The 21852-nt window shown below is 45.9% G+C and overlaps 1 protein-coding gene across 3 annotated transcripts in view; it reads left to right on the forward strand.

The window, feature by feature from the left end:
* Window positions 1-21852, forward strand: part of LOC109899441 (transcriptional activator GLI3-like) — a 141199-nt gene that overhangs the window by 16738 nt on the left and 102609 nt on the right. For all 3 annotated transcript variants that reach the window (XM_031836079.1, XM_031836078.1, XM_031836080.1), the window contains exon 2: window positions 11405-11578. In XM_031836079.1, coding sequence (XP_031691939.1) covers window positions 11446-11578 — 133 coding nt within the window. In that variant the 5' untranslated portion in view covers window positions 11405-11445. The remainder of the gene's footprint in view (window positions 1-11404; window positions 11579-21852) is intronic.

A 21852-nucleotide genomic window follows, 5' to 3' on the forward strand; every position in this document is an offset into this window, starting at 1 on the left:
GGTCGGGGGCTAGCGACTTGATGAATCGTCGCGGAGCTCGGCGAGGGCTAATTTCTCACTTAGCCGTCCTGATGAGGCCTGCCTAATAGGGGCCTGTGCTGCCTGCTTTGCCTTGCTGATTGTCTGCTTCATGGGTTGGGTTGATTATTGTGCTGCGTTATTATCACGCTGGCCCCTGGCTGTTGTTCCCCCGCAGAGGCCCTGCTCTGTCATCAATCACATCATTCACTACCCTCCTCTCCTCCACTCACTCTGGTCTGTGCTGTACCGTTTATACCAGTGACAGAGAAGAAGGAGAGAGCAAAGAGGTGGGGTGGGAGGAAAGCGGAGCGAGAGGGAGAGAGGGCGCGCGGGAGAGATTTGTGAGAGAAAGAGAGGGGGAAAAGAGAGAGAGAGAGAGAGAGAGAGAGAGAAAGAATGGAAAAGACAGATATAGAAAAGGGAAAGAGAGCGATGGAAATATAGAGAGGGGGAAAGGAGGGAAAATAGACAGAGACAGAGGGAGAGTCTGAGAGCCCAGAGGGAACTGGGGGATTAGAGTGTGGAAATGAGAGAGGGACCAGCAACCTGTGGGCTCAGCCTCTGGACAGACAGACGGACATGGTCTGGGGGAAGTTGAAGCAACAACTCCATCACTCCACTGGAACTGCCTCTGTGTCTGCATCCCAAAGGGCACCCTATTCCCTACTTCTTTTGACCATAAAATAAGACCCATATGACTCAAGAGGGAGCCAGAGATCAAGATGACCAGAAGGAAAAAAAGGTAACCTGACCCGACCGTCCTCCTCCCACTCCTGCTGGCTTTCGTAGATTCTGCCATTACTCTCCTGAAGTTGCTGGTAATAGGCTACACGAGGAGTCGGGCAACCTTTCTCATGTGGAATGCCAATTGATCGTACTATTTCTACCGATCTGCGTGCCAGTTATGGTTTTCATATTCACATTTTCATGGAACAGTTCAATTTCATTTATAATAACGCTTTCGTATCTCAAAGTCATTGTCAAGTGGTTAATCAAAATTCGATCCAAATCTAAATGAAAATGATACAAACTTTAAAAAGTTACTTCTATTGCCATTGTCAAAACTAACCTACATAAAGCCAACAAATAAAACATTGCAGCCTGCAGGTAGAAAATATCCTGATAAAAATAAATATCCTATAAATCACATTGGCTTCGCATGGCCTGTCTGCAATGAACTTGAAACATTGTATCAACTATTAACTTAGGTCAGGCCTGAAGCTGGTGCTAGCAAACTTGCAACATTTAATCAAATATTCTAGGCCCTCAGAGTTTCTCACACTTCAAGTAAACTCGGGACAGACACAACTGTAGGCGATTTGCTTAAGGGATAAAAAGTAATCAGGTAGGCCTATTTTATGATGTTTCCACTAGATCAGAGCATGACATTTTTCCCTTTCACGCTGAGTGGTTATCGAAAGGGAGAGAGCTGGAAAGATTTTTCAAATACATTGAGGAACTATTGTCATTCTCTATGGATGGAAAAACAGACTTTGTTTGCTTGCTTGTCTGAGATGAAGAAAATGATTACTTTGAGATGCTCCACAGGTCATTAGTGGTGGTGCTTTAAGCCAATCAGAAATACTGTCAGATCTCCAAATGGGCACATGTATAAGTCAACATTTTTGGTGCAGGCCAGGTAGCCTATAGGCCTACTTCTTTCTATGTGTAATCAGGTGTACCTCGTTACTCAACATTGACACGAGCACTCCAAACTAAAGACAATGACGAAATTGACATAACTCGAAATGGAATTAAATAAACCAAAACAAAAAAGTCCAATCCGATAATGAAAATGATAGAAGACTGGAATCATAATATATTGAACGCGTTAACAGAAATGACTGTAACCAAACAAACATTGTAGATTAGAAATTAACATGGCGTTGGCCCCCACTTTGCTGCTATAACAGCCTCCACTCTTCTGGGAATGCTTTCCACTAGATGTTGGAACATTGCTGCTGGGAATTGCTTCCATTCAGCCACAAGACCATTAGTGAGGTCGGGCAATGATGTTGGGCGATTAGGCCTGGCTCGCAGTCGGTGTTCCAATTCATCCCAAAGGTGTTCGATGGGGTAGAGGTCAGTTCCTCTTCGACAGACCATTTATGTATGGACCCCGCTTTGTGCATGGGGGGCATTGTCATGCTGAAACAGTAAAGGCCTTCCGCAAACTGTTGCCACAAAGTTGGAAGCTCAAAATCGTCTGGAATGTCATTGTATGCGTGTTAAGATTTCCCTATAGTGGAACTAAGGGGCCTAGCCCAGACCATAAAAAACTGCCCCAGACAATTATTCCTTCTCTGTCAAACTGTACAGTTGGCACTATGCATTGGGGCAGGTAGAGTTCTCCTGGCATCCGCCAAACCCAGATTTGTCTGTCTGACAGCCAGATGGTGAATCATGATTCATCACTCCAGATAACCTGTTTCCACTGCTCCACTGCTTCAGCACTCAGCTGTCCCGTTCTGTGAGCTTGTGTGCCCTACAACTTTGCGGCTGAGCCATTGTTGCTCCTAGACGTTTCCACTTCACAGCACTTACAGTTGATGTGTGCAGCTCTAGCATGGCAGAAATGTGACTGACTTGTTGGGAAGGTGACATCCTAGGACGGTGCCACTTTGAAATTGACTGAGCTCTTCGGTAGGGCCATTCTACTGCCAATGTTAGCATATGGAGATTGCATGGCTGTGTGCTCGATTTTATACACCGGTCAGTAATGGGTGCGGTTGAAATAGCCAAATCCACTAATTTCAAGGGGTGTCCACACCCCTTGAAATTACTACTGCTCGACAAAAAAAAGTTTTGGTCGATCCAACAGTCTATTCGACCAAACAATCGACGAATTGTTGCTAGCACCCAGTGTGTCCAGCTGTATGAGTTGATTGTATGTCAACTATGGAAGTACATTATCTTGGGAAGGACGTCTGCTTAACGCAATGACACAAGTCTAATGATATGAATGGCTCCTCTATGGAGACATTGCGTTAGGGATGACTATGCAAATATGAATGGAAGTTCTACTGTATGTGGACAAACTGTATTAGCTATCTAGAGGTCTTTATGAGTGTGAGTAGTTGTATGTGGAGACATGGAGAGGAAGGCCTCCTGTGGAGATGGAGGGAGGAAGGGAGGCAGGGATGGAGGGAGGGAGAGATGGAGGAGAGGAGGTAGTTCGATGGTCCCCAGGGCCATGCAAGGAGACCCCCTCTCAAAGCCGTACCTGCTCCCTCTACAGCCCCCCTACCATCTCTCTGCTTGATCCCACTCACTATGAGGTGTGTGTGTGTGTGTTAGTGTATGTGCAATTTTTCATCAACAAAGGAATTCCTCTGCTTCCCCCCATCTACTCCCTAGGGTCCCCTCTCTTCCTGATGCTGTGCATACATACACTTGTAGATGAAAAGTCACACAAGCCCATACAGTGTACATACACTCGCACACAGAACAGCTCACACACTCTCAAATACAGTAGAGAGCATCTCTCGCTCTCATTTTGACACCTGCTGAGGTACCCAGAGTGAGAAAAAAACCACAGTGGTAAACATACTAAGCAAAGTACAGGAGAGATGTGTGGGTCGAGTAGGTTCAGGTTTTGTGGTGTCTTAGCTTGAGATCCTTCCCGAAGCGTGGTGTGTCGTGTCCCGATACGACCCTCACTCTTTGCTCCGCTTTGAATTCCATGCGGTCACTTAACCCCATTTTAGGGCCAAAGACTCAAAGTGGTGAATTTAGGCGGGAAAAAAACCATGACGAACTGAATGGCTAGGAGCGAGTTGGAAAGAGAGGCTTATTTGTATAATAATCATTGTTGTGGGGATTCAAGTCAAGATGGACCAACATCTCAAGGGGCCACGTACTGGTTTAGGAATTACGGACAAATGACGGCTAGACTTCACGTATTGTGTTTCTTGGCTGCTGCCGTACTGTGTTTTACCTGGATATCAGTTTGCAATTGTTGGGTTCTGCTTGGAAACAAAATACCTGAACTAGCATCTTTTCCCTTTTTTATGCCAAGTGCAGAAAGTGTATAAAACAGAGACTCTGTGGCTTCGTGGGGGGAAATGAATCGAGTCAAAGTAAAAGAGAGAGAGAGAGAGAGAGAGAGAGAGAGAGAGAGAGAGAGAGAGAGAGAGAGAGAGAGAGAGAGAGAGAGAGAGAGAGAGAGAGAGGAGAGAGAGAGAGAGAGAGAGAGAGAGAGAGAGAGAGAGAGAGAGAGACCCAAGACCGCGTAGCCGTTCCACCAAGGGAAAAGGGCTGACTGCTTTTTCCATTGTTTCAGTCTTGGGGACTTTTGGGGTCCCAGTTGCTCTTCGTACACCAGTGCGACTCAAACAAATACAGTGCACAATAAATAAATAAGCTAATAGGCGGAGGGCTGGGGGAGCCGGGGAACGCTAGAGGATGCCGGAAGTTTCCATTGTGGCCCGCCTCTTTATGTGCCCCTTATCTATTGGGTAGCAAGCGCAAAAGAGGCATCGTGTAAGCATTAAGATTACATCGTGTGGGTTTGTTACCCAGGAATGTAAGATGCACTCAGCTCGTCGCTGTGTGAAACGACACACGGTCCCTCGCCAGTCCTCCAAAGCATCTTAAGTAGAGAGGTCTGGGAGACGGAGGCACTCGACGAGCATAATCGCATTAGCTCCGCCGAAAGCCACCGATGGGCTGCGTTGTTGCACTGTTTGTCCTTGACAACAACATTTAAACCAACCCTCTCCCACGTGCTTTGCAGTCGCACCTCCCCACTCCCAAATAACCGCATGGATTTGGTACTTCGGACAAAATTCCCCAGTTTTGTTGAAATGATTCCTCCTGAGGTGTACCTGTCGGAGACGGGTAGATGTTTGTGGACTTCTTTGAAGGGTAACAGACGAGAATCATAGCTAATTCACCCCCCCATTTCAGGTCTGGTTCATTAGTCACTTCATATAGAACTCATTGCCCCACAAACAGTTCAGATGTCAAGGTGTGGTGTCGCCCACTCTGATAGAACAATATCTAAACGTGTGAACGACTTAGAGTTTAAACAGCCCGACCATGTCACTGAACACAAAAGGGTGAGAAAGGGATAGACTGAACAAGTTGAATGGCATGTGTGTGTGCGAGTGTGTGTGTGTGTGGTGAGGCGTAACTAATTGCTACTAAATGGCCCTTACTTCAGGGGACGATCCCCCATCAGCTGTAGGCCAGACTAAGTGCCATCTGGGCACAATGTTAAGTCTCATCCCTTTTGAATGGGACCCACCACCCAAATCCTGCATCCAGCAGAGAATCCCTCTTCCCGTTCCCCTCCCATAGGGCCAAGGGCATCCCCATATCCCCATCAGTGCAGTGTTGCACACAGCATGGCGACCTAAGTATGTGCTATTCACTCAATGACAACATTGAGCTTGTAATTGTGAACGTCTCTCTAGTCTCTTCAATGTGGGGATTGACCTGGGGATTGAACCGCCAACCTCTGACCATTTGGTCACACTTGAGGTTCGCTAACCGCTCCACCTCTCAGCTGTTTCTCTCGGGTTTGCCTCCCGAATGGCACACTATTCCTTATATAGTGCACTACTTTTGACCAGAGCCCTATACTTCAACCCCCCCCCCCCCATCCCTCTCCAAAGCGAGTACATGGGGGCCCAGGCCCCTTGCAGAGGGTTTCTGGTTATACCCACTACCTCCTCACCCCACAGTGTTTTAGTTATTCCAGCTGTGCTTGAGCTCTTAATGTTGTTGGCATAGCTGCACAAAGTGCAAACACACACACACACACACACACACGGATCTCCTTTGTCTTGTTCACGATGAGGGAGAGGCCAGGATAGCACCCTCTCCCTCAACGTGATCAAGACAAAGGAGATGATTGTGGACTACAGAAAAAGGAGGGCAGAGCACGACCCCCATTCTCATCGACGGGGCTGCAGTGGAGCAGGTTGAGAGCTTCAAGTTCCTTGGTGTACACATCACCAACGAACTATCATGGTCCAAACACTCCAAGACAGTCGTGAAGAGGGCACGACAACGCCTATTCCTCCTCAGGAGATCGAAAAGATTTGGCATGGGTCCTCAGATCCTCAAAAAGTTCTACAGCTGCACCATCGAGAGCATGTTGCATCACCGCCTGGTATGGCAACTGCTCGGCCTCCGACAGCAAGGCGCTACAGAGTGTAGTGCGTACGGCCCAGTACATCACAGGGGCCAAGCTTCCTGACATCCAGGACCTCTATACCAGACCGTGTCAGAGGAAGGCCCTAAAAATTGCTAAAGACTCCAGCCACCCAAGTCATAGACTGTTCTGTCTGCTACTGCACGGCAAGCGGTACCGGAGTGCCAAGTCTAGGTCCAAAAGGCTTCTTAACAGCTTCTACCCCCAAGCCATAAGACTCTTGAACAGCTAATCAAATGGCTACCTGTACTATTTGCATTTTTACGCTGCTGTCACTTTACCTCTACCTACATGTACATATTACCTCAATTACCTCGAGTAACCTGTGCCCCCGCACATTGACTCTGTACCGGTACCCACTGAATATAGCCTCGCTAATGTTATTTCGTTGTTGCTCTTTAATTATTTGTTATTTTTCTTTTTTCTTCTTTTTAAAAATGTGTATTTATTTTTTACTTTTGTTTTTTTTAGTAAATACTTTCTTAACACTTATTTTTCTTAAAACTGCATTGTTGGTTAAGGGCTTGTAAGTAGGCATTTCACTGTAAGGTCTACTACACCTGTTGTATTCGGGTTGTATGTGACAAATAACATTTGATTTGATTTGATGCGCGTGCACCTCCTCACTCTTTCCGGATCGAACCTTTTCCTCCATTGATGGAACGATGCCTTTTTTCCTCTCTCATATTCCTCTCGTTTTCCATTCTTTCTCTTTTTCTCCCCTCATCTTTAACCCTGTTCATCCCTCTCTCTATTTATCCTCCATTATTCCTCCATCTCCCCCTCCCCCCTCTTTCTCTGTGCTGTAGTGTGTTTGTGTCAATGAGCGTCAGATAAAAGGATCTCGGTGGTCGCTGATGTAATGATGATGAATGCTGCAGCACTGCCAGTCCCCCCCCCTCAGGGATCCCCCGGCACCGTGCTGCTCCCCCCATCCCCCAATTTGGAAGTACACCCTCAGCATTTTTCTCACAAATATTATCTGAGTTTATATAAGTTTCCATGCTATGTAAATTCAGGACAGCAATAGATTGTGACTAGTTTGATTTCTTCGATAATGTTCTCCTTAAGCAGTTACAAAAATTAAAGGATTTTTCAAAGCCAATGTTTGTAGCTTGTTGTTTAACCCGGTGTGAAGAGAAAACACAGATTCTCTTTTTTGATCAAAGGCAAAAGTTTATTTCGGTGTTTGACTTTGATGTGCACCATTTGCAGATGACTTTCAACTCCGAGCCTTTGTCACCAAAGCGTATAATTTATGTTAAATTGATTTGCTTAATGTGCTTATAAAATAAGAATGTTTTTTCCCCCTTACCAACAGTCTGAATTGTGGTATTTTAAACCTGTTTAATCGCCTCCCTTTCTGTGGGAAAGGATTATGGTGGCACACAAATAAAGAATACACCCTTTCATTCTCCCTTCACTAATTGAGTGTGGGACAGTCATTTCAAGGAATAAACATTAATATGAAATTTACATTTTATTTTGGGTAACGACTGCAACCGATGCGTGGTTCATAATGCCTTCTTTTGTAAGGTGCTTACTGAGAGCAAACCCTTCTGTTAAACAGACAGAGAATAAACATCATACAGCCGCTGTAAAATGTTGGCGATTTTTTTTTTGTGATGTCTCATGCAAACGTGGCGGAGTATGTGTTTTTCTACCCACTGGGCACACACTGGTTGAATCAACATCGTTTCTTCATCATTTCAAAGAAATTATATTCAACCAATGTGGAAGAGATGTTAAAATGACTTTTTGTGCCCAGTGGGTATTGACATGTAAGTAGATTAGTGTGTATTCCCTAACAGCTAAGGTTCAGGGTGGATGCCCTACAGTACATGACGACATACAGTATCGTGAAGTACTGTATAATATTATGTGCCTCCCTGAGAGAAAACGTCAGGATAGAAAATATCGTTATCATTTCCTGGCCTAGATTGGAATCGCCCTCCATGTACTTACAATGTGTCATACTTATGACTTACTCAGTAACGATAATGGTTATAACTAGATTAGGTCATAACTGGGGCCCAGAGTTTCCCCCGGCCAGGTGACATAGGAAAAACTCTGGGCACCGCTGATAACCCATGTACTGCATGTGTCCAGAAAACACAACTCGGGGGTTCAAAATCAGATATCAGTTACATGGCTTGCATGTGAAGACACTGATAAAAGGTAGCGAGAAGTAGAAAAAGAGAGGTTTTCAAGAAAAACAAGACAGAAGGAGAGAGAGAGACAGACAGAGAGGAACACCTGCAGGACGGGGGCGATTGGATGTAGCAGTGGCGTCCAGGTCAGAGGGATTATGGGTGAAAAGGTCCCGCTTTTAATTGCCGCTCTGGAACCACGGACCGCTCCGCCCGCCTCGTGGAACACAAAAGGGCGGTCAGCCACGCTTGAGTGGCCTGGAGCGGTGAATATTTGCTCTAGCAATGGAATGTTTATGCCCCTGCTTTCTCCTCACCCCTCACTCCTCCCCCAGTAGATTTCCCCCTTCTGAATAGGAACACCCCCCCCCCTCCTGTCTTCCAACCTTTTCTTTCTCTCTTTTTCCTCCCCCTCTCCTCTGACTCACCTGGGAGGAGGCAGAGAGGTTTGAGGGCTCAAACACGGAAGGGAGCGCATGCAGACACGCACCGGCAAAAGCACGGGCATGCCAAGGGTCAGTCTATGATGGGAGGAGTTTCTTTCCCTTCTCCCTTTTCTTCTTTTTTTATCTCTTCTTCTTCGCTTTTGCAAGAAGTTCAATCGTCCGAACGGTGTAGCGTGTAATTTAAAGGGGGGGGGGCAGAAAAAACCTGACTCAGGGGCTCTATTGTCTGATCTCCCCTCTGCCTGAGATGGACTGTCAGTCGGGGGGCGCCTCATGTTTGAGTTTCTATGGTTGCGGGCCGCTGAAAGAGGTTGAGCGGCTTGCTGTCTCTCTCGACCCAGGACCTAAATCGATGGCGAGCTCAGGAACTCTCTCTCTCTCACACACACACACACACACACACACACACACACACACACTTGTTGTTCTCCCAAAAATAGAAAAATCTCTGAATCTAACCCAAAACTAAAACACTCATCTTATCAAAGGCATACCAGTGATTTGAGGTGAGATCTGTTGTAGAAAGGGGGAAACAATGTCTGGAATGATATGGTACACATAGTGACATGGTACACATAGTGACATGGTACACATAGTGACATGGTACACATAGTGACATGGTACACGTGTATTCATGTGGGAGTGATTAGAGGAAGAGCTCTTGTTTAATTCTGTTTTGATTGGTTGGGGAGTAATTGCTGTTTTTTTTTTGGTGGTAACGCCACGATTGCTTACAGATGTTGTCAGTTAGAAATGGACGGCAGACTGAGTTTTTTCCAGGAGGGTTGGACAAAAAATGAACAAAACGCATGTTTGTCTTTATTTGAAAGACAAATTTGCATAGACTAAATATTTCCAGCAATTATCCTTGAATTATGGCATGTTTCGGGGTCTAAAAGAATCAGAGGCATCATGCCCATAGGGGGCACGTGCCCCCTCAGATTTATCTTTAAAAAAAAGTTTAAAAAAAACAAAAAAATAAACATACCAAAAAACAACAATCTGCAATACCAACCACTTGAAGCTGGCTTTAGCTAGTCCAGACAGGTTCCCAATCTCCCAACCACATAACTAGCTACCAGGAAGCCCTTTCAGGCTATCAATCAAGTTTTACCCAGATTTTTGAAGAGATGCAGAGAAGCATATTTTGTTTCTTTAAAAAAAGAACCACCCATCAGGAGGAAACAGACAGTTCAAGAGGGTATGCTCAGATATGCAGAAAAATAGACTTAAACAGAATTAAACAGAATGATTATGGCTCTAGATTGCAGGAAAAAGCTGTTTCAGGTGTTTTAAAATGCAAACTTATAGCCCCCCTCCAGACCACCCCCGTCATTCTCACGTACTTTGTGCCCCCTCAGATTTCTGCGGTGCATGACGCCCCTGAAAAGAAGGGCTTGCAGTGGATTTCAATGATCCCATGTTTTAAGTGGTTTAGCACCATGTTGGGTTACTGTCTCCATGGCTAAGATTCAGGGAAGACTTGACCCAAGTCGAGGTTCTGAACTAAGACGATGTGCTACTATAGACTGTTGGCTGAACTCCTCTTTAAAACGGAGAGATAGAATTAACCAAAACAACATTTATTCTTCGAGAGAAAGAGAAATTGCCTGGCAGCATATTATTCCCAAAAGGACCCCCAGACAAGCCTTCATTTTTGGGGTTGTGAATGTTTCTCTGTAGTATCCCCTGAAGGTTAGTCACTTCTTTCTCTCTGGAAAGAGGAGGAATTCTCAGTACGTACCTATCCACAACCTTCACTTCTATGTACTCTAAGATATAACCTAAAACTCATTGTACAGCAACTTCTTTAACTAATTTACTTTGAAATAAAAGATATAGAACTGAATTCCCTTGGTTACTGGAAGTTTACTTTGTCACAGTTGGGTAAGACGAGAAGTTAGCTCGCTGTCCTGTTTGTAGGGTTGAAAAAGGACCAAAATTCCAGTTGAAGGATTCCCCGATTTTCCTCTTATTCCAGGATTTGTGTAAAACCTGTAAATTTGGGGAAAGTTATCAGAATACTATATGACCGTTGGGTGCGTTGAGAGGGCAGTGGGAAGATCAAATGTAACAATTATGAGGGAAAATAAACACAGTGGAGCTGGTGGATTGACCTTCGCTGTGGCTGGGGACGAAATGGGATTGGCTGGGAGGACTTCCTGATGGTATAGAGGTCAGAGGTCAGCAGACATGAATGTCAGTACCATGTGATTGTTTTCTTTTCAAAGCTTTTAGATGTCATGCCTTTAATTCAACCCAGTTAGTTTCTCAAGAGGTGGAGGCACACTGGCGCAGCTCTATTGTTGAGCGAGAGTGCGACATCATCAGCCTTTCGAGCAATTCATTGATGCTTCATCTTTTATCTTGTTAAAACATTGGTTGTTTAACAATGGTTTGAAGCTTAAACAAAGCATTTTTTTTATTTTTTATTCAAAAAAAACTATGATAGATACTTACTGGGCCATCCTCACTCAGAGAGACCAGTGTATCTGGAGAGAATGTTGGGAAAGTCTGTGATGAGACAGTGTGTGCTAATGGTGTACTATAATGGGACGCTACATCATTGGTCTCCTCTTGGTTGGGGTACTTACCTGTCCTCTCTCTCTGTCATCCCCCTTCCCCAGGTGTCCTGTCTCCATGACGTGCTGAGGAATGAACAGTCGTCATGGAAACCCAGTCCCAGGCCAGTTCTGCAGCTGAGAAGAAGAAGAGGGTGGAGACCATCGTGGCGACCAAGGGCTCGTCGGCGCGCGCCGACATCAGCGAGAAGGCTGTGGCCTCTAGCACTACGTCAAACGGTAAGAGTCTAACTTACCTTAATCCCCCCTTCCTTACCTGCTCTGATCCTCTCTCTTGTTCTCTTCCTCGCTGGTTCCTTCTATCTCTCTCTTGTCTATTTCTCATTTTGTCTCACTCCAAACAGGGAGTTAACAATGAGTTGAATGTTTTGGTCATGAAGTTGAAATATTGGCGATTCTTCATTTAGAATGATGTTTGTAGTGGAATATAAGGCATGAGTGGATCATGCTTATACAAGTGTTTTCTGAATGCATATCAGTTATACTCATGTGTAAAACAAGGCTCTTCTGTAGGAGATTGAGTTCATATGCAACATACAGTGCCTTCAAAAAGTATTCAGAACCCTTGACCTTTTCCACATTTTGTTAGGTTACAGCCTTATTCTAAAATTGATCAAATTGTTATTTTTTTCTCATCAATATACACACAATACCCCATAATGTCAAAGCAAAAACGTTTTTTTTGACATTTTTGCAATACTGAAATATTACATTTGCATAAGTATTCAGACCCTTTACTCAGTACTTTCTTGAAGCACCTTTGGCATCGATTACAGCCTCGAGTCTTATTGGGTATGACGCTACAAGTCCTGAGCACTCTGGAGCAGGTCTTCATCAAGGATCTCTCTGTACTTTGCTCAGTTCATCTTCCCCTCAATCCTGACTAGTCTCCCAGTCCCTGCCGCTGAAAAACATGATGCTGACACTACCCTGCTTCACCATAGTGTCATGATGTTGGCCTGGGAGATAGGTTTATGACAGTCATAAATACCTCTTTCCCCCCTTTTCCTCTCTACCCTACTGAGGTTACATTTGCAAAACCCTTGGTTAATTTAGAGATTCTGGGAACGTCAGAATGTGGGGGGAAATTAACTATATTCTGGTAATCCGAACAATTGAACATATGCAGTGGTACTTAATGAATATGATGTCAGTTCGGTTGTCATCTGAGACATTCTCATCAATGATAAGATTACATAAACTACAGTGGAAAGTCTACACATCAGAGTTATCGGATTCACATGGAATTGTTGTTCAATTTAAATGTTTGAATATGAAATTATTTGTGACGGGATGAAATGTGATTTTAGCTTCTAAAATGTGAGATGTGGGTTTTCATAAGTTAGGGCTGCTCACTCAGTGTCACTCAGTGTGAGCTGCTCACCCTGGCCTGAACAAATAATAAAGATAAACACAAAATACTTTGACCAGGGCGTGACAGAACCCCCCCCCCTAAGGTGCGGACTCCTGAACGCACCTCAAAACAATAGGGAGTCCGGGTGGGCGTCTGTCCATGGTGGCGGCTCCGGCGCGGGACGAGGACCCCACTCAGTAAACGTCTTAATCCCCTCTCCCTTCGTCCCTGGATAGTCCACCCTCGCCGCCGACCATGGCCTAGTAGTCCTCACCCAGAAACCCACTGGACTGAGGAGCAGATCGGGACTGAAGGACAGCTCGGGACTGAGGGGAAGCTCGGGAGTGAGAGAAAGCTCAGGAGTGAGAGAAAGCTCAGGAGTGAGAGGAAGCTCAGGAGTGAGAGGAAGCTCAGGAGTGAGAGGAAGCTCAGGCAGGTAGGTAGATCTACCAGATCCTGGCTGGTTGGCAGATCCTGGCCGACTAGCGGATCCTGGCCGACTGGCAGATCTGGAAGAGTCTGGCTGACTGGCAGATCTGGAAGAGTCTGGCAGATCTGAAAGAGTCTGGTTGACTGGCAGATCTGGAAGAGTCTGGTTGACTGGCAGATCTGGAAGAGTCTGGTTGACTGGCAGATCTGGAAAAGTCTGGTTGACTGGCAGATCTGGAAGAGTCTGGTTGACTGGCAGATCTGGAAGAATCTGGTTGACTGGCAGATCTGGAAGAATCTGGTTGACTGGCAGATCTGGAAGAGTCTGGTCGACTGGCAGATCTGGAAGAGTCTGGCTGACTGGCAGATCTGGCGGCGCTGGGCAGACTGGTGGCGCTGGGCAGACTGGCGGCGCTGGGCAGACTGGCGGCGCTGGGCAGATTGGCGGCGCTGGGCAGACTGGCGACGCTGGGCAGACTGGCGGTTCTGGGCAGACTGGCGATGCTGGGCAGACTGGCGGCGCTGGGCAGACTGGCGGTTCCTTGCAGACTGACAGCTCCTTGCAGACTGACAGCTCCTTGCAGACTGGCAGCTCCTTGCAGACTAACAGCTCGGGCTGCTTCATACAGACTGACAGCTCTGGCTGCTCCATGCAGACTGACATCTCTGGCTGCTCCATGCAGACTGACAGCTCTGGCTGCTCCATGCAGACTGACAGCTCTGGCTGCTCCATGCAGGCTGGCAGCTCTGGCTTCTCCATGCAGGCTGGCAGCTCCAGCTGCTCCATGCAGACTGACAGCTCTGGCTGCTCCATGCAGGCTGACAGCTCTGGTGGCTTCTTACAGACTGACAGCTCCATATAGGCTGGCAGCTCTGGCTTCTCCATGCAGGCTGGCAGCTCCAGCTGCCCGACGTTCCGTCGGGCGAATTCCATGCAAAAAGCACCAACACAGCAACTCCCTCATTTCTCTCTCCTCCAATTTCCCCATTAACTCCTTCACAGTCTCTGTTTCGCTCACCTCCAACACCGGCTCTGGTTCTGGTCTCCTCCTTGGCTCCTCACGATAAACAGGGAGAGTTGGCTCAGGTCTGACTCCTGACTCTGCCACACTCTCCCTGAGCCCCCCCCCCAAGGAATTTTTAAGGGGCTGATTCTCAGGCTTCCTTCCGAGTCGCCGTGCTGCCTCCTCATAACGGCGCCTCTTCGCTCTCGCCGCCTCCAGTTCTTCTTTGGGGCGGCGATATTCTCCAGGCTGAGCCCAGGGTCCTTCTCTGTTTAGGATTTCCTCCCATGTCCAGAAATCCTTATAGCGCATCTCCTCTTTGGGCTGCTCCTGCCTGTTGACACGCTGCTTGGTCCGTTGGTGGTGGGTGATTCTGTTACGGCTTTCTAGTTGTGATGAAGGAGAGTCGGACCAAACTGCAGCGTGTCGATTGCGATCCATGTTTATTTAGACAAACGTAAACACGACTAAACACAAACACTACAAAACAATAAACGAAAACCGAAAACAGCCTATACTTGTGCAAACTAACAGAGAGTACACATAGGACAGATAGGACAATCACCCACGAAATACAAAGTGAAACTCGGGCTACCTAAATACGGTTCCCAATCCGAGACAACGAGAATCACCTGACTCAGATTGAGAACCGCCTCAGGCAGCCAAGCCTATACAAGACACACCCCTAATCAACCACAAATCCCAATGCCTACAAAAACCCCAAAAGGACAATACAATAACCCCATGTCACACCCTGGCCTGAACAAATAATAAAGATAAACACAAAATACTTTGACCAGGGCGTGACACAGTGGCCCGCCTCTGTGAAGGGACAAGGGCTATAACACTTTTCAAACACACCCTCCTCTCCCTTCCTATATAAAGCCTTGACGACAACATAACTTCCTGTTCCGAGGATATGAGGACGCTGGTCCTATGTCAGAATGGTTCAGATAATAACTACAGAACGAAGCCAACATCAGCGTGAGCTTTGGTTGCGAATGGTATGAACGTTGAACTCTTATTCACTACAGAAATGATACCTCTTAGCTGTTGAGTTAGCGACCGCAGCTGCAAACGCAGGTTAGGAAGGAACAGACAGAGTATCCCGTCTATCAATCAATGACGTTACTACAACGTATCCATTTGACAACCAGAGACATTCTTCAAAGGACAGAGGACTCGGTTTTTCCTCCATCTACCACCAACCTATTGAAGCACAGCTCAGAGTAAATATTTATTGCATTTTCCTTTTCCAAATGGTCGGTAATTTAGAATGCATAAGATACTGTATTTACAATAGCACAGCTTCGCCTTTGTTCCTGTCTTCCCGCTCTTTCACTCAACCCAGCCCTTTTCCTTTGTGTAACAAGCTGTCATATCTGTTCTGCCCGCTAGGGACGTTTTCCTTTATGATGTAATTTGTAATCAAGTTATGATTTAATTATGTGTATGTGTGATTAGTTAGGTATTTAGTAAATAAATGATTAAACCCAATTTTGTATTGCTGATTCAAATTGTTAGCCAGGGTTCTTGCAGATAACCAAGAATTTACAACTTTCAGATGAGACTGAAGTAAGATGAAGATTAATGTTGACTGCTATGTATGTCAAATATTACAAGGTCTTTAAGAGTTTATTCGGAAGATAACAGCTCTATAAATATTATTTTGTGGTGCCCGAATCTCTAGTTAATTACATTTACACGATTAACTCAATCAGGTGATAGTAATTACGGAGAAATTATTTTATAGAATAGCATGTCATATCACATAATCAGGCATAGCCAAAGACACGACAATAGGGATGGTGCCAGGTTTCCTCCAGACGTGACATTTGTCATTCAGGCCAAAGAGTTCAATCTTGGTTTCATCAGACGAAGTGAACCTTGTTTCTCATGGTCTGAGAGTCTTTAGTCCATTTTGGCAAACTCCAAGTGCTCTGTCATATGTATTTTACTGAGGAGTGGCTTCCGTCTGGCCACTCTACCATAAAGGCCTGATTGGTGGAGTACTGCAGAGATGGTTGTCCTTCTGGAAGGTTCTCCCATCTCCACAGATCAACTGTAGAGCTCTGCCAGAGTGACCATCAGATTTTTGGTCACCTCCCTGACCAAGGCCCTTCTCCCCCGATTGCTCTGTTTGGCCCGACGGCCAGCTCTATGAAGATTCTTGGTGGTTCCAAACTTCTTCCATTTAAGAATGATGGAGGCCACTGTGTTCTTGGGGACCTTTAATGCTGCAGAAATGTTTTGGTACACTTCCCCAGATGTGTGCCTCGACACAATCCTGTCTTGGAGCTCAACGGACAATTCCTTCGACCTCATGGCATGGTTTTTGCTCTGACATGCACTGTCAACTGTGGGACCTTATGTAGACAGGTGTGTGCCTTTTCAAATCATGTCCAATCAATTGAATTTACCACAGGTGGACTTCAATCAAGTTGTAGAAACATCTCAAGGATGATCAATGGAAACAGGATGCACCTGACCTCAATTTTGTGTCTCGTAGCAAAGTGTCTGAATACTTATGTAAATAAGGTATTTCTGTTGTTTACTTTTAATAAATCTGCAAAAATTTCTAACAACCAGTTTTTGCTCTGTCATTATGGGGTATATTGTGTAGATTGCTGTGGATTTTGATTTATTTAAGCAATTGTAGAATAAGGCTGTAACGTAACAAAATGTGGAAAAAGTCAAGGGGTCTGAATACTTTCCGAAGGCATTGTAGGCAACATCTTGAAGACACACCAAAAGAGAGGTAGGTTTTGACTCTGGACTCATTCACATTTTCATCGTTCACTCACGACACAGCTGCAGAAATGAAGAATATTAGATAACAAGATAACTTTTTCTCCAGGAGTGACTGGGACTGCCAGACACAAGTCATAACAAACCCGGAGAAGAAATGACCATGACTTAAGTTGCAGCTGTGCTCATTAGCCTGAGCTGTAAGAGTGAAGTTTTTGGGGGGGGTTGAGGGGGATCGAGGATTGGAAGAGTTCGGGGAGGTTCGGGAGGTGGAGTAGAGTTAGGGGTGTCCGCAGAAAAAGAGAGAGAGAGAGAGAGAGAGAGAGAGAGAGAGAGTGAGTGAGAGAGAGAGAGAGAGAGAGAGAGAGAGAGCACTCTGTCACCCTTGGTTTCCGTCTGAGCTGTAGGATGTGAAATGTTATCTTTCCAGGTCCGTGGCGGGAGACTTCAAACACCCCAGGAGAGGGTTAATGACTACGAGAGTCTGCCTCTCTCACTCTCTTTCTCTCACTCTCTCTCTCGCTCTCTCTCTCTTTCTCTCTCTCTCTCAATATGCCAGTTATAGCAGGAAGTTGAGCGGGGTGGGGTGGTGTGTAAGAGGGAATACATCCTGATGCATCTTGTGAACTCTCTCCCTCTCTTACTCATTCCCAGATGGCCAACACTATTTTATTAATTAAAGGGGGGAAAGAGGGAAAAAAAGTTTTATGGTGTGGAAAAAGCATGGATGTAATTTGGCTCTGGTGATTGCAGATTTCTCTTTGTAAAGCTTCGACAATTACTAAATGCTGTAAGGTTTGTCTTGGAAGCTCGCTCCCTGTAATCATCCAAACCTGATGGAGTCACACACACACACACACACACACACACACACACACACACACACACACACACACACACACACACACACACACACACACACACACACACACACAGAGAGAGAGAGAGTTATCCACAGGGAAAGAGTGAAGCACTCTTCTAGATCCATATCTCTGAGAATCGTAAGATAGCTTATACATTCTTTGTGCAGGTTATAATGACAGCACATTCCCCAAGTGGCCCCAGAACTCATAACCTCTTATCAGGTGTAACCTTACACCCCGTCAACTTTAACCCCTGCATCCCCCCTGTCCCCGCTCCCCGTACAAACAAAAGGTAATTGTGAGCAGCTGTGGAACCCCAGTGGCTAGCTCTTCTCAGGAAGGCCCAGACAAATATTTCCTCTGTCAAGCTGCAGAGGAGTAGTGGCCCCTGAACCCACGCAGGGGAAACCCTGTAGGACACCCCTCCGCCACAGCATGCTATTAGAACTGAAAAGGGGAAAAGTGAAAAGGGGCAGTTATTGGTGGACTTATGGGCTGTTTAGCTTTAGGCATCTCTGAAGTGTTTTCTTTTGCAATACAATTACAACATGATTGAGTGCTTTGGTTTTGTTTGTGATTAAAGCATATGGAAATAAGTTATTGGAAAACCTTGCCTGGTAGGCTTTGAGTCAAAGCTGTTTTGGACTTAATTGATTCAAATGTTGGCAAGACCTGAAGGTTATAATTTGATTAGAAGACTCCAATTTTCATTTGAAATGACGTTACTATCCACTCTCCCGAATCTAATTCCAGAACACAAAGAACAAAGAGGACAGATACAACTTTTTTTCTTTCTAAAGATTAGAAAGTTAAAAAAAAATATTTAAAAAAAATATTCAGTAGATAACACAAGTAAATTAGTTGTGGTTTGTAATTATGATAAAAATACTGTACTTATATTCAGTCAAAACCCTAAGGGCTTAGTGTAGTTATACACTTGCAGTATGTGACAGTGTGTGTACATATGTCCTGGGGAGTTTCCTAACTTAATAAAAATCTGAGCAGTGGAAATAAAAAATAGGCGAAACTTTTGTTTCTTCCTTTTTGTCCTTTCTCTGGCTTTCTTCCTTTCTTTCGCTTATTTGTTATCTCTCACTCTCTCACTTAAAAAAAAATAATAATCCCACTACCCTCTCTTTTCTGTCGACGTGCACTCCTCTCACTCCTGATCTCTCTTCCTCTTCTTCTCTGTAAGTTTTGTCTGAGTTGAGAGAACTTGCTTGGTGCTGTAACGGAGTATTGGAGGGGGAGCTAGCTGTAGCTAGCGTTCCCACATGGTTGGCTAAATGGTGGCTTCATCCTGTGTGCCATTCATGTCCTCGCCCGCTCCCCTGGCCTGACAGCTCAAAAGGACCGACTGGGCCACAACAATGCTGTGATTGGTGTTATTTAGGAGGGCAGGGAGGAGGCATGGGGGAGACCCCCCCCCCACTCTCATCATTCTCCAGGCAGGTGGACCACAAAGTCTCCTGATTCTTTTGTTGCTTCCCTGGTCCCTCCAAAAAAAGATGTCCATGCTCTTTGGCTGAATAAATCCTGTCGTCATGGGATAATTTGATAATAAAAAAAGTAAAACGAAGGGAGGGAAGAAGGGAGGGGAAGGCCTATTGATTGAAGAGAGAGAGAGGGGGAAAAAAGTTTCTGGTTGGTTGGTCCGTTGGACTTTTTTGCTATGGACGCTGCTGAATTAGGGAAAGCGAGGGAAGAGAGGGACAAAGAGGATTGAGAGAGAGAGAGAGAGAGAAGGCTAGAAGAGACGGAAAGAGTGAGCGAGAGAGGGGAAGTAGAGATAAAAAATTTGAGACATTTTTTTAAAGAAAAATTGGAGTGAGAGGGGAGGGTTTGAGTTAGCGAGCTAGTTTAGGAAATTGTAGTGGAATGCATGGCCTAAAGTAGCAGGGTGTCTGTGAACCTAATAGTTTATGAAGGAAGGACTGGAGACCTTTAAACGGTCACGCTTGGAAGGGCAGGAGCAGGAGTCTCAGAGGCACAAAAGTTAAGCCTTGAAGGGCAAGGAATTTTCTGCTTATGTGTAGTAGGTTACCAGCGATATCCCTAACCCAAACGGAGAGCGTGGCAAAAGTGTTTCGGAGAGAAAAGGAGCTGTTGACTGCTTTGAAAATAGAAAAAAAAACTTCTGAAAGAGGGAAGGAGAGGAGAGGGAGAGATACAGAGAGAGAGAGAGAGAGGGGAGAGATAGAGGAGAAAGAGTAAGGGGCCACCTTCTTTTTAGGGAGCCATTTAAATGATCCACGGTAAATAGAAGGGGGATGTCATCTGACAGAAATAAAGTTCCCGGTTAACAGCGGGGATGGAAAGTCATTTACAGATACGCTGTCCCTGGCCATCTTTGTGCTGCCCAGATAAGGTTTCATTTCAGAAACGGATAGGAGACATTTTCACTTACGGGGCCCCCATTCTGCGACACCTGTGATAACAGCTTGTGGACCCTAATTGAAAATGGGTTTCAAAATGGATTTTCACTTTTCTTCCACTGCCTGCCTCACCCCCCCCTTCCTCCATCATTCCCTCCCCACCTCCTCACCCCCATCAACGCAACCCCCCCCCCCCCCTCCCACCTCTGCTCCCATCCCTTTTCCATTGCTTTCCTTGTGTCTGGAAATATTGGAGGGATGGAGGGCCAGGGAGGAGGGAGAGAAGGAGGGAGAGGAGGGGGTGGGGGGGCTGGTATTCGATGCGTTGGGGAAAATGGAGCGTGGGGAACAGATGATCCCTCAGCACCCTGTCAGCGGGATGACAGCCGCGCGATCCATCTTATTAATGAAATCATTGATCACTTAATGGGACTCATAATCAACTGTTTCTCCACTGTCCTCCTGCCTCTTTACTCCCTCCTTCGCACGCACACACACACACACACACACAACACACACACACGAGCATTGCCACCATCACCACTCTCCGCTTTTCATTCCACCATTTCTCTCTCTTTACCCCCAAAAGTCAGATTTTTTCGTTAACAAAGAAATGGAGATTTTACGAGTGGCTTTGAAAAATATGGATGATATCGGAGAGAGAAGTGGGGTGGAGGAGATTTGTTGGTGAAATGAAAGTAGGCCTGTGTAATCATAATTTATTTCATCATTTAGTGCCAGCTTGAACAAGACTTTCTGGCTGGCAGCTCTGGTATGGTAGTGGTGTCGCCATTTCTTGTGAGAAAATCTTCTAGGTATTGTTGATTTACAGTATGTCTATGTTTGGGGCTGTGATTGCATGAATTATGCTTGTAGACTTGTAGTCTGCTTGTGGTAATAGTAGATTTGACTGTGCGTGTGCAAGTGTGGGCTGTATACATGCATGTATAGTGGTGTAGTGAGGACCTTGTGGCTCCTGTCGTAAAAAGCAGGGAGGTGGGTCCCTCCTCGCACTCTCTCAGCCAGCCAGCCAGCCGGGGGTTAATGAGAGGGGGTCTGATAGAGGCCTGATGGAGGGATAAGGGACAAACAGCACAATGGAGGAGGCGAGAGAGACCCCCTCTGACAAACCCACCCCATGCCTCGGACGAAAGGCGGCTTCTAGGCTCTGTCTGAGTCACACACACACATACACACACACACACACACACACACACACACACACACACACACACACACACACACACACACACACACACAGAAGGAATGACCACTTTACGTTATTCACGTTCACAGTGTTTGAGATAAACAGTATAATGATACAATACGATGGTAAGAGTGAGAGCGGTTGTTAGATACAGAGATATGAACAGAAAGTCAATGTGACCCTATACACACACACACACACACACACACACACACACACAGTTGTGCAGTATGCTGTGGACTCCACTGGTGAGTCAGCCGTTTCATGGACCTCTGCACTGAAGGCAATTTCCTGCAGCAACGGGGCGACGGGCTTTGGCAGGGACACCTCACGGGGGCCTGAGGCGCAGGATTAGGGCGGCCCCGCTGCTCGTCAGGGCGGAGGGGCCCTTAGCTAGCCCAGGCCCTGCCCAACAACCTCAATCCAGCCTGACCTCCCCCTGCCTGCATGCCTGCCTGGAGGACCCACAGTGGAGGAATCACACTGATCCATCCAGCATCCATCCACCCTCCG

The sequence above is a fragment of the Oncorhynchus kisutch genome, linkage group LG11 (assembly GCF_002021735.2).
Source record: "Oncorhynchus kisutch isolate 150728-3 linkage group LG11, Okis_V2, whole genome shotgun sequence".
Lineage (NCBI taxonomy): Eukaryota > Metazoa > Chordata > Actinopteri > Salmoniformes > Salmonidae > Oncorhynchus > Oncorhynchus kisutch.